At 41.8% G+C, this 16,487-nt stretch overlaps 1 protein-coding gene across 1 annotated transcript in view; it reads right to left on the bottom strand.

Annotated features, from left to right (window-relative positions):
- The window catches only part of LOC126354813 (purine nucleoside phosphorylase-like), a 66,283-nt gene that overhangs the window by 20,576 nt on the left and 29,220 nt on the right, over window positions 1–16,487 (bottom strand). Inside the window, exon 2 of the mRNA XM_050004752.1 lies at window positions 1,990–2,084. Coding sequence (XP_049860709.1) covers window positions 1,990–2,084 — 95 coding nt within the window. The remainder of the gene's footprint in view (window positions 1–1,989; window positions 2,085–16,487) is intronic.

Below are 16,487 nucleotides of genomic sequence, written 5' to 3'. Positions count from 1 at the left end.
TTTTCCATCTCTTACGATCTTGCTTGGCACATACTCATCTAACGCATACTGCACGATGGTTTCGAACTTTGTCCACTGATCCTCAACACTATCTGTACTTGAGACAAAACTTTTATGTTGAGCCGTCAGGTACTCTGTAATCTGCTTTTAGTCACTTTTGCTAAACAGAATTTTTAATATTTCTATTTACGGCTGAAATCATCGATGCAGTAACCGCTTTATGATCGCTGATTCCCTGTTCTGCATTAACTGTTTCAAATAGTTCGGGCCTGTTTGTCACCAGAAGGTCTAATATGTTATCGCCACGAGTCGGTTCTCTGTTTAACTGCTGAAGGTAGTTTTCAGATAAAGCCCTTAAAACACTTAAAAATATTTCATGCTTAAGCAACATATATTCCTGTTGTTCTGTGTTCTTATTACGATAGGAACTTTTCTTGACACATAAAAGATGTTTTATGAAGTCTAATGATTCGCCCATTCATACACTTCCTTCTGCTTTCTAATACGGTACATGAATATTCCAGTAAATGTAAATAATTTAGCTTCAGAAGCCAATATGCTTAAGATTCTTGTCATTTGTGGTTCTGATGTAGCAACTATTGTGGAATTAAGACACATAGGAATTACAACCATTAGCTACAAGTGAGCAGTGACAAATCGCTAGGGAAAGTTGAAAATTTATGCCGGGGCGGGATTCGAACACAGGTCTGCACCTTACTAGACAGATTCACTGACGACTGCACTGGCTGGACAAAGTTGTCATTGCAACTGCACGGGCTATCCTAGGACGCCTCCCGTCAGACCAAAATTCTCATGCTATCTACATTCCTCATTACATATGACATTCCGCCGATTCCAGAAGACTTCGAGCCTTCTGCACTGAAAAGATCATTGGCCGTCCTCGCCTTAATTAGATATATATATATATATATATATGGCGTCTGTTGTTTCAGACACGTTCGAAAGAACAAACACGACATCTACATTATGGAATTTTGTTTTTTTTTTTTTTTTATTGGGAAACCGTTTTATTTCCTTTGACTTTTATTATCAGGTCTGTCTGGCTTTCCGTTCAGTTACAGGCGTGGTGGCTTATTTTGTACGTTACGTAATGTAGGTATTACATTCCGTACAAGTTTCCTGCGTTTCACATTCACTGCTTTGGATGAAAGCGTATCAAACGAAACTTCGCGTTGTTGGGTAGATGATGACGTCTTTCCGCAAAAGATCAGGTCTTCTGGTGTTTACTGGCATGGAGACGAACATTCTTCAGTACGTTAAAAGATAATCGGAAATAAACTGTCCTGTGAGATGCCATTTCATACCTACCAGGATTCCTAGGAAGCTAAGGAAATACAAATGTGCTCATTTTTTAGCTATTGTCGATTTTTATTGCATTGCATGCGCTCTCTGTGTACACTACGTTACAACTCGATATAAACGATAGTATTCGCACTCACGCCATATTGCATTCAGAAGTGTTGCTTGCTGGCCGCTTGGTGCGCTGCAATAGCAGCGTATAATAAAAGACTGTCGCATTTGTTATGTTAGACTGCGGCGTAACACAGCGGACAATCATACTGTTGCCAGCGATAGTCTTTTTTCTGTATACGCCTGCCAACTGCAGATACGCTTGTCAACTGCCCGCTGAATTTTAAGTTTCTTCAGAATTTAAATGATACCGCAGGGTGAAATTCAGGCAACGATACATTTGAAATATGTTAGATGTATGTGAAACACTTACTTCTGTGTGTGTAAAATATAAGTAACATTTCTGTACCCGGACAAAAAGCTAATCGCTTATAAAGTTTCATTATCCGTTAATGCTGATGAGAAAGACTTGGGGATGCGTATTTCACAACGGTGCTTTTATCTGCACAAACCTCTGATTATCGACAATTATTATGATATTTCCACTGAATGAAGGCAGAAACGTTGTAATATTTGTTTGAATAAGTTATCAGAGAGAAGACGCCATCACCGACTTACCAAGTCCCGAACCGCAGATGATGCCAATCTTCGGTCGGATTGTCGTTCTGTTCAGCAGGAACTGCGCTATCTCCATAACGGATTCATAGGTGTAGCTGAAAAACAGAAAAATCACAGGTTACAAACAATTCAGAGGGAAAGAGCTCGTACGTGACTAATCTACCTACACTCCTACATAGCAAGCAGACCTTGTGGAAAAGCGGCGGTACACGAAACTACACGCTTGACAAGCGTGCACGACCAAGCAATGTGTGCAAATGCGCTTGAGCGTCTGAATTATCATTTTGGTTGGCGAGTTTTCAATTATGCAAACTTGCATAAGGCTCCCAACCATGACCGAGTGCATCAACAATGTACAAGCTTCTTAAGCAACCGTCAGTTGTCAAATAGTCATGGCGACATGTCTTACGGGCCCCACACAGGAACGGATAGCAGCAATCCGTCGCAAGCTCGCGCCATCTGTTTATAGATTGCACATGTGTGAGCAGATCACAAAGACTGTATTCCCAACCAATCTGATAAATCGCATGCGATGTGCAATAGTATGGCTAACTATCTGCACTTCGCGTGTCGTGTCATTGAGCGTAGTTGCGTGGCTTTGTTTCGTGTCGCTATGCACACTCGGAGAAATAACTTCGAGTTAGAAGTTACAGTTGATCAGGGTCCAGAAAGCACACTCAGAATTGAAGCTGAACCCCGAGCTGCCGCTTAAATTAATACTGAAAATAAAAATACAAAACATCGATAGCCCAAGATTTTTCAGTGATTGGCTCGTTGAAGCTTGTCCTGCGGAAGCACATATTCTTGGGAACTTCTTGCCAGGTCAAGATACATATTCTTCCATCTGGTGACTTTTTCGTTATTGATGAAACTACATATAGATTTTTTAAACTTCTTAACACAATGAGGTGGTATAATAAGTGGGCACTTTAATTGAAATGTTTAGTGTATAGTTATTCGGCAGCTTAAGTCTCTTGTCGTACATTATAACTTAATTCTCCCTCAAACAATTTACAAGAATTATGAAAGCCACTGCTGCTGCTGATAACATCCCAATTGTTGTTGTAGCTTCAGTGCAAAGACTAGTTTGATGCAGCTCTCTATTCTACTCTATCCCTATACACACATCGAAATCACGAAGACATTGCTTAAATTTTTGTGGATAAACTACAAGACTAACAAATGAAAAAGGAATTGACAACTAAGTTTTATTTGCGAAATACACACTACAATGATGCACACAACACATTTAGTGTCAATGATAAACAAAGTATTCTGTAACAAAGCCTACTATTTCCAAGAAAAGCGCTTTGAAAGTACTTTCATAAATTTTAATTAGAAATCTTTTAGGTTTTTTTGTCAACTATTGGTATACGAACGGAAATGAATTTCCAATGTTACCAAACACAGTAATTCACTTTCCATAACAGAGCTTCGACAAAATGACGACCGAGCGAGGTGGCGTAGTGGTTAGCACACTGGACTCGCATTCGGGAGGACGACGGTTCAATCCCGTCTCCGGCCATCCTGATTTAGGTTTTCCGTAATTTCCCTAAATCGTTTCAGGCAAATGCCGGGATGGTTCCTTTGAAAGGGCACGGCCGATTTCCTTCCAAATCCTTCCCTCACCCGAGCATGCGCTCCGTCTCTAATGACCTCGTTGTCGACGGGACGTTAAACACTAACCACCACCGCCGCCACAAAATGACGTTGAAAGTGCTCAGTAAACCGCTTGTGTGTGCAGGAGTCGAAGCGAACGACGAATTGCAAATGATACGTCACTCGTGTGGGGCCCTACAAGCACAACAATCGCCAACTGGCGAAAATTGTATTCGCTCTTAAGAAAGCCGCCTTGATTTGAAATATCAGAACAAAAGCCTTTTTCCGGCCGGGGTGGCCGAGCGGTTCTAGGCGCTACAGTCTGGAACCGCGCGAACGCTACGGTCGCAGGTTCGAATCCTGCCTCGGGCATGGACGTGTGTGATGTCCTTAGGTTGTTGTTGTCTTCAGTCCTGAGACTGGTTTGATGCACCTCTCCATGCTACTCTATCCTGTGCAAGCTGCTTCATCTCCCAGTACCTACTGCAACCTACATCCTTCTGAATCTGCTTAGTGTACTCATCTCTCGGTCTCCCTCTACGAATTTTACCCTCCACGCTGCCCTCCAATGCTAAATTTGTGATCCCTTGATGCCTCAAAACATGTCCTACCAACCGATCCCTTCTTCTAGTCAAGTTGTGCCACAAACTTCTCTTCTCCCCAATCCTATTCAATACCTCCTCATTAGTTACGTGATCTATCCACCTTATCTTCAGTATTCTTCTGTAGCACCACATTTCGAAAGCTTCTATTCTCTTCTTGTCCAAACTAGTTATCGTCCATGTTTCACTTCCATACATGGCTACACTCCAAACAAATATTTTCAGAAATGACTTCCTGACACTTAAATCTATATTCGATGTTAACAAATTTCTCTTCTTCAGAAACGCTTTCCTTGCCATTGCCAGTCTACATTTTATATCCTCTCTACTTCGACCATCATCAGTTATTTTACTTCCTAAATAGCAAAACTCCTTTACTACTTTAAGTGTCTCATTTCCTAATCTAATTCCCTCAGCATCACCCGATTTAATTTGACTACATTCCATTATCCTCGTTTTGCTTTTGTTAATGTTCATCTTATATCCTCCTTTCAAGACACTGTCCATTCCGTTCAACTGCTCTTCCAAGTCCTTTGCCGTCTCTGACAGAATTACAATGTCATCGGCGAACCTCAAAGTTTTTACTTCGTCTCCATGAATTTTAATACCTACTCCAAATTTTTCTTTTGTTTCCTTTACTGCTTGCTCAATATACAGATTGAATAACATCGGGGAGAGGCTACAACCCTGTCTCACTCCTTTCCCAACCACTGCTTCCCTTTCATGCCCCTCGACTCTTATTACTGCCATCTGGTTTCTGTACAAATTATAAATAGCCTTTCGCTCCCTGTATTTTACCCCTGCCACCTTTAGAATTTGAAAAAGAGTATTCCAGTCAACATTGTCAAAAGCTTTCTCTAAGTCTACAAATGCTAGAAACGTAGGTTTGCCTTTTCTTAATCTTTCTTCTAAGATAAGTCGTAAGGTCAGTATTGCCTCACGTGTTCCAACATTTCGACGGAATCCAAACTGATCCTCCCCGAGGTCTGCATCTACCAGTTTTTCCATTCGTCTGTAAAGAATTCGCGTTAGTATTTTGCAGCCGTGGCTTATTAAACTGATAGTTCGGTAATTTTCACATCTGTCAGCACCTGCTTTCTTTGGGATTGGAATTATTATATTCTTCTTTAAGTCTGAGGGTATTTCGCCTGTCTCATACATCTTGCTCACCAGCTGGTAGAGTTTTGTCATGACTGGCTCTCCCAAGGCCGTCAGTAGTTCTAATGGAATGTTGTCTACTCCGGGGGCCTTGTTTCGACTCAGGTCTTTCAGTGCTCTGTCAAACTCTTCACGCAGTATCGTATCTCCCATTTCGTCTTCATCTACATCCTCTTCTATTTCCTTAATATTGTCCTCAAGTACATCGCCCTTGTATAAGCCTTCTATATACTCCTTCCACCTTTCTGCCTTCCCTTCTTTGCTTAGAACTGGGCTGCCATCTGAGCTCTTGATATTCATACACGTGGTTCTCTTCTCTCCAAAGGTCTCTTTAATTTTCCTGTAGGCAGTATCTATCTTACCCCTAGTGAGATAAGCTCCTACATCCTTACATTTGTCCTCTAGCCATCCCTGTTTAGCCATTTTGCTCTTCCTGTCGATCTCATTTTTGAGACGTTTGTATTCCTTTTTGCCTGCTTCATTTACTGCATTTTTATATTTTCTCCTTTCATCAATTAAATTCAATATTTCTTCTGTTACCCAAGGATTTCTAGCAGCCCTCGTCTTTGTACCTACTTTATCCTCTGCTGCCTTCACTACTACATCCCTCAGAGCTACCCATTCTTCTTCTACTGTATTTCTTTCCCCTATTCCTGTCAATTGTTCCCTTATGCTCTCTCTGAAACTCTGTACAACCTCTGGTTCTTTCAGTTTATCCAGGTCCCATCTCCTTAATTTCTCACATTTTTGCAGTTTCTTCAGTTTTAATCTACAGGTCATAACCAATAGATTGTGGTCAGAGTCCACATCTGCCCCTGGAAATGTCTTACAACTTAAAACCTGGTTCCTAAATCTCTGTCTTACCATTATATAATCTATCTGATACCTTTTAGTATCTCCAGGGTTCTTCCACGTATACAACCTTCTTTCATGATTCTTAAACCAAGTGTTAGCTATGATTAAGTTGTGCTCTGTGCAAAATTCTACTAGGCGGCTTCCTCTTTCATTTCTTAGCCCCAATCCATATTCACCTACTATGTTTCCTTCTCTCCCTTTTCCTACACTCGAATTCCAGTCACCCATTACTATTAAATTTTCGTCTCCCTTCACTATCTGAATAATTTCTTTTATTTCATCGTACATTTCTTCAATTTCTTCATCATCTGCAGAGTCCTTAGGTTAGGTAGGTTTAATTAGTTCTAAGTTCTAGGGGACTGATGACCTCAGAAGTTAAGTCCCATAGTACTCAGAGCCATTTAAACCATTTTGAACAAAAGCCTTTTACCCTAACGCGAAAAGGGATCACATGTCTGTGAAAGATATATCTCTGGCAAAATCTCCGACGCTAAGACTTTGCCAGCTGAGCTGTCCCATCTGGAAGTTATGTTTCGTCAAAATGGTTATAGTGATAGATTGACCGTGCGTTGCGCTATCGGCCAACTGTACGTCGAGTGATTGATGATAATTGTTAGTGGACAACTAAGTCTACTGCCTTTTTGCCTTACGTAGGAAACACTTCCAACAAGATCGGTCGTATTTTACGAAAATATGATGTGAAATGTGTTTTTCGACCTCCATCAAAAATTAGAGTGCTTTTGAGTTTTGTTAAGGATGATCTTGGTCAGCGTAAGGCGGGTGTATATCGCATTCCTTGTAGCTGCGGTATGGCATATATTGGTCAAACTATCAGGACCGTGGAGGACCGATGTACTGAGCATAAACGGCACACACATTACAGCAGCCAAGTAGATCTGCTGTTGCCGAACATTGCCTGAATACTGGTCACACCATGTTATATAATGACACCGATATATTGGCATGCACAGAGCCTTTCAGCCCATATTTCACCCCCTTAGGGATGGAATATCGAAAAATCCCTTCTTTAATGACGCCTGCAGCATAAGATCAACATCCTCTGCAAATTTCAAGTTTCCATCCTTATGATTTGGGCTGGGCAATGATGAGTCAGTCAGTCGGGACGGTCTTTTATACAGGGTGTACCAACAAGAATAATCAGATTTGGTACGTCCATATTTCTGAAACTAATAAACACATACAATGAATTTTGCTTTTCTTTATAAATGGGAAACTCAATAAGCTTTTTCTTTCATAGCATTTCATAGGTGTTCAATATGACCCCCTTGAGATGCACGCCATATGTCGATGCAATATTCAAATTGTTCCCATACTGCAGCGAGCATGTCTCGAGTTACAACTTCCGCAGCCGCCGTGATGCCATGTCTCCGTTCATTCATTATTGTTGGTAAAGGAGGCACAGTCTTTTATAAACCCCTCGCTCCCACACGAAATAACCGGATACATCAGGTCCGGTGACCTTGGAGGCCAGTAATGTAAGGCTGAATCATTTGATCCAGTGCGATCCATCCATCGTTCAGTAATCCTTTAATTTAAAAATTCCCGCACTTCCAGATGCTAGTGTGGCGGTGCGCCCTCCTGTTGGTAAACGAAGTCGTTCGAATCCGCCTCCAACTGTGGGAAAAGAAAGTTCTCAGGCTTATAGAGATATGTGCTTCCTGTATAACAGTGTTCTCGGCAAAGAAAACGGGACCTTTTCCCGTGCAACTGCACAAAACATTAAATTTTGGAGAGTCCCTCTCAAAATGTTCAAATGTGTGTGAAATCTTATGGGACTTAATTGCTAAGGCCATCAGTCCCTAAGCTTACACACTACTTAACTTAAGTTATCTTAAGGACAAACACACACACCCATGCCCGAGGGAGGACTCGAACCTCCGCCGGGACCAGCCGCACAGTCCATGACTGCTGCGCCTTAGACCGCTTTTTTTTCTTTTTTTCCCATTTTGTTCGTTATGGTTCGTTGTATTTCGTCGTAGCGGACGTCAGATGACATCCGTCGAAGCTCGTTAATCTTTCCACTCAATTTTTTTACTACCGAGGCCAGACCGAACACGCTGAGCTACCGTGCCTGCTGATAATGATGATGAAATAACACCCAGTCATCTCGAGGCAGGTGAAATATCCTTGACCCCGCCGGGTATCAAACCTGGGACCCCGTGCTCGGGAAGTGAGAACGCTACCGCGAGACCACGAGCTGCGGACGACCGCTCAGCTAATCCCACGCGACTGTACAACTTCATGTGTGTATTCCGTACCCCATATTCTCGCATTATGACAGTTCACCTTTCCATTTAAAAGGAGCATTGTCTCGTCACTAAACACTAAGCGTGGCAGAAAACTGTCATCCTCCATCCTGCCAAGAACGAAATTACCGAGCTCCACACGTCGTTGTTTGTCACCTCAACGAAGATCCTCCAGTCACTGCAAGGGTCCCACATCCTTGAGCAGCGTTCTGAGATTAGGATGGGACACTTTTATACCTCACAATAGTCACGAGGACTACAGATAGTTTAGAATTAATAATTCCCGCAGGAAAATACGTTTGGTTAGGGGGGAAAGGTTAGGGGTAAGGGGAGGGCGTTAGAAACCTACAGCGATCAGCTGAACCCGGCTAGCAAGTTGTCACCCCGCCTCTGCACTACGCACTTGCGCGTCAGTCGGCGATCGCAGTTGACAGCTAGCTGGCTTATCAGAACACTTGAACGTCGATGCGAGAGGGACGAACAAGCCGCGTCACTGCACAGCTTCAGAACAATGCCGCGGCGGTTCTTATGGTTTTGCGGCCTCGGGCGAAATGAGTCGGGATAGGCTAGGAGCATTAGGAATCGGGAAACGGCAGGAGGCGAACACACACACACACACACACACACATACACACACAGCAGCAGCAGCAGCAGCAGCAGCTGATGAGCCTGTCTACTGCGAGCGACAGGGACGCTAGCTGGCCTACCTGATGACGCCACGTTTTAAAGAGCGTTAATGGAAACAGCCGCGCAGTGTACCAAACTGCGGGAATCCGCGCCGCTGCGAGGTAGGTACGGTAATTTGAAGGGGCGGAAAAAATACGAGAGTTGTGTGTCTGACGGAATGGCAGTGAGTCGGCTTATACGGAGCCAGGCGCCTCCACAGCCGCCGGCGCCGAGTGATGGCTGTGGAGTGGGAGGTGGAGGGGGGGGGGAGGGGGGGGGGAGAGCGGAGCGCGCTCTCGCGCAATTAGACGGGGCAGGCGGCGGGGTGACTGCAGCGCCGCCAAACCGCGAGCCGGTCAATTAGCGGCAGGCGGAGCTCTGCGGATGAATCTCGTTCGCATCGCCCTCTACCCCTTCCTGCTCAGGCATGCGTATCCTCATTGGGCGCCCCCGGGCCACAGGAAATTCTGCGCCCTCATTAACTGTACACCGTGTCACACAAGGGTGTCTCCTCTATCACCGACATTACGTAACTTTCATATGAAAGTCGTTCGTAACTTAAAAAAAAAATCTTAGCTTCTGAAATAAAAGATTGAGCTACATAAGACTCAGTAATCATACCAGAATTAAAAATATTTTTAAGTGGAAACATTTTCCTGTAAGAAACTGCTTTCTATTTTAAATTTAAAATAAATCCTATTTCATTATTAGATAATAGTGAAATCAGCCCACCAATATACCATGAACCTTGCCATTGGCGGGATGGCTTGCATGCCTCAGCGATACAGGTTGCAGTACCGTAGCTGCAGGGTATCTGTTGAGAGGTCAGACCAATGTGTGGTTCCTGAAGCCTTTTCAGCAGTTGCATGGACTGGTGTCTGTATGACTGACAGATCCGGCCTTTTAACATCAACCAAAATGGGCTTGCTGTGCTGGTACGCGGAGCGGCTGAAATCAAGGGGAAACTGCACCCTTTTTTTTTTCAGCACTACAGTATGGTTGAATGATGATGGCATCCTCTTGAGTAATTTATTGTGGAAATAAAATAGTACCCTATTCGGATCTCCGGGCGTGGACTAATCAGGAGGACGTCGTTATTAGGAGAAACAAAACAGGCGTTCTACGATCGGGGCGAGGAATGTAGTACCTTAAAAGGAAAATTAGATACAGTGGAAATTAGTGAAGTTCGGCGGCAGCAGGAACAGGACTTCTGGTCAGATGAATACATAGTGGTAAATACAAGATCAAATAGGGATAACGCAGGAGTAGAATTAACAATGGATAAGAAAATAGGAATGCGAGTAAGCTACTGAGTGCGTTGTCGTAGCCAAGATACACAACAAGCACACGCACCACAGCTGTACAAGTGTACATGGAAACTAGCTCCGCACATGAAGAGATTGAAGATATGTATGATAAGATAAAAAATTATTCAGTTAGTTACAGGAGAAAGAAATTTAATTGTGATGGGGACTGTAATTCAATAGTAGGAAAAGGAAGAGAAGGAAAAATAGTAGGTGAATAAGGACTCGGGGGAAGTCATGAAAGAGAAAGCGGCCCAATAGAATTTTGTATAGAACGTAGTTTAATCATTGCTAACACTTGGTTTAAGAACCATAAAAGAAGGTTGTACACATGGCGACACCGGAAGGTTTCTGAACGACTATATAATGGTAAGACAGAGATTTGGGAATAAGACTTTAAATTATGTGAACTCTGGCCACAATTTATTGGTTATGAACTGTAGATTAAAACTGTATCAATTACAAAAATGTAGGAAATTAAGGAGATGGGATCTGCATAAGTTCAAAGAAATTATGCATTAGGAAATGATTCACTACAAATACAGTAGAAGAAGAATGGGTAGCTTTGAGGGATAAAACAGTGAAGGCAGCAGAAGATCAAATGGGCAAAACGACAAGACCTAGTAGAAATCCTTGGGTAATACAAGAGATACTGAATTTAACTGGTGAAAGGAGAAAATATAAAAATGCAGCAAATGAAGCTGGCGAAAGGGAATACAAACGTTCAAAAAAATTAAATCGACAGGAAGTGCAAAATGGCTAAGTAGGAATGTCTAGAGGACAAAAGTAAGGATTTAGAAACATATATCACTAGGGGGAAGATAGATATTGCCTACATGAAGATTGAAGAGGTCTTTGGAAAATAAGAGAAGTAGCTGTATGAATATCAAAAGCTCATATGGGAAACCAGCCCTAAGCAAAGAAGGGAGAGTTGAAAGGTGGGAGGTATATATAGAGGTCTACACAAGGGAGGTAAACTTGTAGGTAATATTAGGGAAATGAAAGAAGACCTAGATGAAGTTTTGATGGGAGACATGATACTGCGAGAATAAATCGTCAAGAGCTTGAGAGACTTACGTCGAAACAAGGAGTAGACGACATTACGTAAGACCTCCTGATAGGCTTGGGAGAGAAGGTATCTTATTGTATGTTTATGCAATTTGCGGGTCAGAACATTTGATCCAAAATATTGTGATCCGTAAATGCAAAAAATACAAAATAACCATTCGTGGATCGCTGTGGATTTTTGTTTGGGACTATGCTTCAAATTGCGAATCAGAAGATTATTTACAAAAAGAACAATCCATAAATTGCAGCTATGAACAGAGCCATCTAATTCCAAAATATTTGGACACAAAATTTGCGGTAAGGGCTTGACAAGAGCTAAATTATCGATGTATTACACATCTGATTAATAGATTTAATCTTTTAAATACCTATGGTTATAGTTTAATTTTAGGCAATTCCGGACATACTGAGACCAAAATTAAATTTTTCTGTAACTTGCGTGACATAACTAAAATGCGTTTATAGGACAAATCCAGTATTGAGTCGTCTTTAATTTTTATAGGACTTTGGCATTTTGTACAAGCCTTTTGTGTCCCAGTGCTGAACAGTAATCGAAAAGAAAACGCGAACGAATGATCCAAGCAGCTGGAGTGAGGTTTCTACGTTTGATTTCGGGATAAACGAAAGCTTACTGGATCCAAAATTAAGTTATAAAGTTCCTTTGCGTTCCGTACGTCCCACAGCGTTGTCTCTGTTGTGGAAAGGAAACCAAAATGTACATTTTGTGTAAATGTAACCACAATGAAAGACAAAGTTATGAAATATAAAACTGCTTACGTGAACTACAATAGAAAGAAAGACATCGAAGCAAAAGCGCTTCTTTCTCGTTTCCAATAATTCCAGTACAGGTTTTCATCAACGGAATCGAAAAGACCATTAAAACAGCCTTATATAATTCATTTTTAATTTCCGCTACTCTTCTCCAAGACGTAAAAATGTGTTGGCAAGTTTTCGAATACTTGTGTTGATCTGCTCAAGTTATTGAGTTGCTTCTGAAATAACTTACGATTATGTTGGTATTTTGATCCCTGTCCCTCTCAGCCGAACTAATACTTTTAATCACAGCGTCGGGTCGCCGCAGTAATAAAGTAACAATTAGTTAATAATTACTAAATTTTTGATTTGTTTGAAATTTTGTTTCCAATAAAGTAACGATTTGAAACCATAGATTGCCTAAGTCTATGTTATATTTATCATCATCACGACGCCACAAACCCCTACTTTGTAGTAGGGAGATAAAAATCCCTCACAATCTGTGTTTGGCGTGTGAGAACTTCGACCGAAGAAAAACTGATTTGAATTCATCGACCGTAGTTCGAAGCCTGTCTGTTCTACAGTTGAGATCGGTTGCACTGGGGAAAAAAAAGACGAAAAAAAAAAACATTTTTATGTCGGTAGCATTGTGACGACAATCTTACAGGTTATAGAAATAGAGGAGACAAATTAGACCCAAAGAAGAGAGGCTTGTTTCTTTGGAGTGTTCATTTAGTAAATGCGTTACGGAGAAGAAAGGCGTTGTGCATCATGGAGATGATTTACTGTTTTCATTCTGCGAGCGTACGCCATTATATTACTTTGCGCCACATACGTGTTGCGGGAAGTCCATGACGGGACAGTCAGAGATAATAGAGTTCGTACAGAGCCTTACAGACAGACTTGTTTGCGAATGGAAAAGGAGAAGGGGGTAACAATTAATAGTGTGCTTCCGGGAGTTGAAAAGAGCAACATGGATGAACGCTCGGGAGCAAACGGTTAATCAGACACGCCGAAAACTCGGTTCAAATGGCTCTGAGCACTATGGGACTTAACTTCTGAGGTCATCAGTCCCCTACAACTTAGAACTATTTAAAACTAACTAACCTAAGAACATCACACACATCCATGCCCGAGGCAGGATTCGAACCTGCGACCGTAGCGGTCGCGCGGTTCCAGACTGTAGCGCCTAGAGCCGCACGCCCACTCCGGTCGGCCGAAAACTCGGGAGAAATAATTGTGGGACCTGTGCTACCCTCCGTCACACACCGAAAAATTCGTTGAGGCGTGTAGGGATAAACGAAATGACTTCGGTATCCATGGGCTGTAATATCGTAACTGTCACTTCTAATTAATCGAAGCGCCGTCAGGTGGTGTTGATAACGCCGAGACTCGGTATCTCGGAATTCGCTGAGAGCGAATCGGCAAGCGCTCGGATGATGGGCGTGTGTGTGGGCTGACGCAATCTCTGGAGCAGAGGGCCCGACCCCTGGGCAGGGCGCTGACTTGTGCCTCTCCTGCTGGCGTATCTTATCGGAGGCGCCCCCTGCGGAGGTGCTGTTGCTGACGAAACGCGGCCATGACGCACTTTGCACAACAAACATTTCCTAAAGGCGCCGCGCGACAGATAACGGTTGCGTAACAATTCACCGCAGCGGTCATCGCCTGTCGTCCGTTCCCCATAATGAGAGAGATACTCCCCTGCCAAGGAACTCTGGATAGTTTGATCCAAAGAGATGGACTATCGTTACACGCTAGACCACTAAAGGACAACTCCATTAACCACCCCTACTGTTATAAAATCACTGTCATTTACGATACGATCAGCTGATTTGGGCCGGTTGTCATTTTCAGGTGCGTACTCTTACAATTGTAATTTCTACACCATCACCCTTTGACGGTGCATACAAATGCACATCTGTCCCTGTAACACGTAATCGCTGTTGTAGTAATCAAGAGCGAGAACAACATTCCAAATTCGTCAACGGTTTAAAATAACCGTCTGTGCTAAAACAAATTCTCCAGGCTTCTTTTGAATGCTACACAAAAATCCTTCTGGATTACAATATATGTATACAACTTTATGTTACGCTAATAAGGAGTGGACCTCAGCAGTGGGATCAACTTTTTGAAAGCATCTATGCAGTAATGTATGTACATCTGCCTATAGTGATGCAGCCGTTAATCCTGGCGGGTCCCCGTCTGCGAGAAACTGACTAAAAGAAATTTCGGAGTTTCGTGTGACACTTGACAATACTAACAAAATTGATATAATGTAGTGTGGTTGTGTGGTGTAATGCATAGGATAATAACTTCTTGTTCTGGAGGTTGTCAGTTCGAAATTGTTAGGGTCGTGTTTTTTATTTTTAAATCTTTATCGAAATTACTTCGGTTATTATTCTTATTCAATTAATTAGTGTAACTTTTTATCTCTGTTCATTTGTAACATTTTAACCACCATATGAACTTTTTCCATTTGTTTCATTTTCATTTATATCATTCTTTTTCAATAGGAATTTTTGTGACTATAAATATATTTATAATTATCTATAACAGTATTCAATTACTTGCAAATTCCGATCTATCAGTTGAAAACAAAAGACGAAGTCGTAGACTCGCCTCGGAAGATGTTGTCCGCAGCTGGCAACGAAACGTCAGGGAGAAGAAGTTCTACTGTTCGACCACGGCCTCTCAGCCCGGAAGTTTTAACTACGAAATAATCTATGTTTGTGCAATGGTGTGAAAAATATGTTTTTGTTACCAATGTGTAATTTTTTTGCATTGTAATCTTCATACAAACATGTAAAACATAACCTAAATACCTATTGCACTATGGACAAAATAAAGCAGATGAAAATTTAAATGAAGGACGGGTTTATAAGTAAAACTAAATTCAAGCAAAGTGAGAAATAAATATAATGAACGCAATAATGTGAACGAAAACACAGGGTGAGAAATCAAACTAAATCGAAACTAATTAAAAACACAGGAACCAAGGTTTCAAGCGGAGAAAGAATGTTAGAAGAAGAATGAGAGCAAATGAAGAAGATATTATGATTAAAATTATGTGACAAAGGAAATGAATTAAAAATTACATTCAAATCAATTAAATGAATAAAAATGATGATCGAAGTAACTTCGATAACGATTTAAAAATAAAAAAACATTGTGTTCCTGACGACATTCGAACTGACAATCTCTTGCATGTCTCCATTACTCCACGCAACCAGACTACTCAATAGACTTTTTTTTTAACGATATTGCGTGCCACACGCGAAATTCCGAATTTTTCTTTTGTCAATTACTCGCAAACCGGGGGCCCACTAGGGTGAATGGCTCAGTGTGATATACCTGGGACCTTAACCTACAACACTGTATAGATAGTTTCCAAAAGACGAGAGCACCGCTAGGTACCTCTCTTTGTAAGTCTACATCCACATCGATACTCTGCAAATCAGATTTAAGTGCATGGAAGAGGATACATCGAACTACAGTCACAGTTCTGTGTTATTCCAGTCTAGGATAATGCGCGTAAACAATGAACACCTATATTTTTCCGTGAGAGCTCTGATTTCTCTTATTTTGTCTTGGTGATAGTTTCTCTCTACGTAGGTCGACGTCAACAAAATATTTTTGTTTGCGACTGGAATTTCGTGAGAAGATTCCTCCGCAACGAAAAACACCTTTATTTTATTTCGCGATAGTACAAAACATGCTGCCCTTCTTTGAACTTTCTCGACGTACTCCGTCAGTCCTATCTGGTAAGGATCTCACACCGCGCAGTACAAGAGGACGGACAAGCGTAGTGTTGGCAGTCTCCTTAATAGATCTGTTACATTTTCTAAGTGTCCTACCAATAAAACGCAGTCTTTGGTTAGCCTTCCTGACACCATTTTCTGTGTATTCCTTCCAATTTAAGTTGTTTGTAAATGTAAGGCATTTAGATGAATTTATGGCCTTTAGATTTGACTGATATATCGTGTAACCGAAGTGTTACAAGACAGGGCATTAGGAAGTGTTTGTCCACTGTAAACAGTGGTAATTTCGTTTCTGGTTACCATCCTTAAGAATCCACATTTACGTCTATAATCCGCAAGCCACTTTGTGATGTGTAACGGAGGGTAATTTCTGTACCACTGTGACTTCTTTGCCTGTTCCAGTCGCGAATGTTTCGAGGGAAGAAGGATTCTCGTAAGTCCCCGTGTTCGCCCGAATCTGTCTAGTTT

Source organism: Schistocerca gregaria, chromosome 3, assembly GCF_023897955.1.
Source record: "Schistocerca gregaria isolate iqSchGreg1 chromosome 3, iqSchGreg1.2, whole genome shotgun sequence".
Lineage (NCBI taxonomy): Eukaryota > Metazoa > Arthropoda > Insecta > Orthoptera > Acrididae > Schistocerca > Schistocerca gregaria.
The sequence above is the reverse complement of the archived record's forward strand: the minus strand, read 5'-3'. Positions and strand labels throughout refer to the sequence as shown.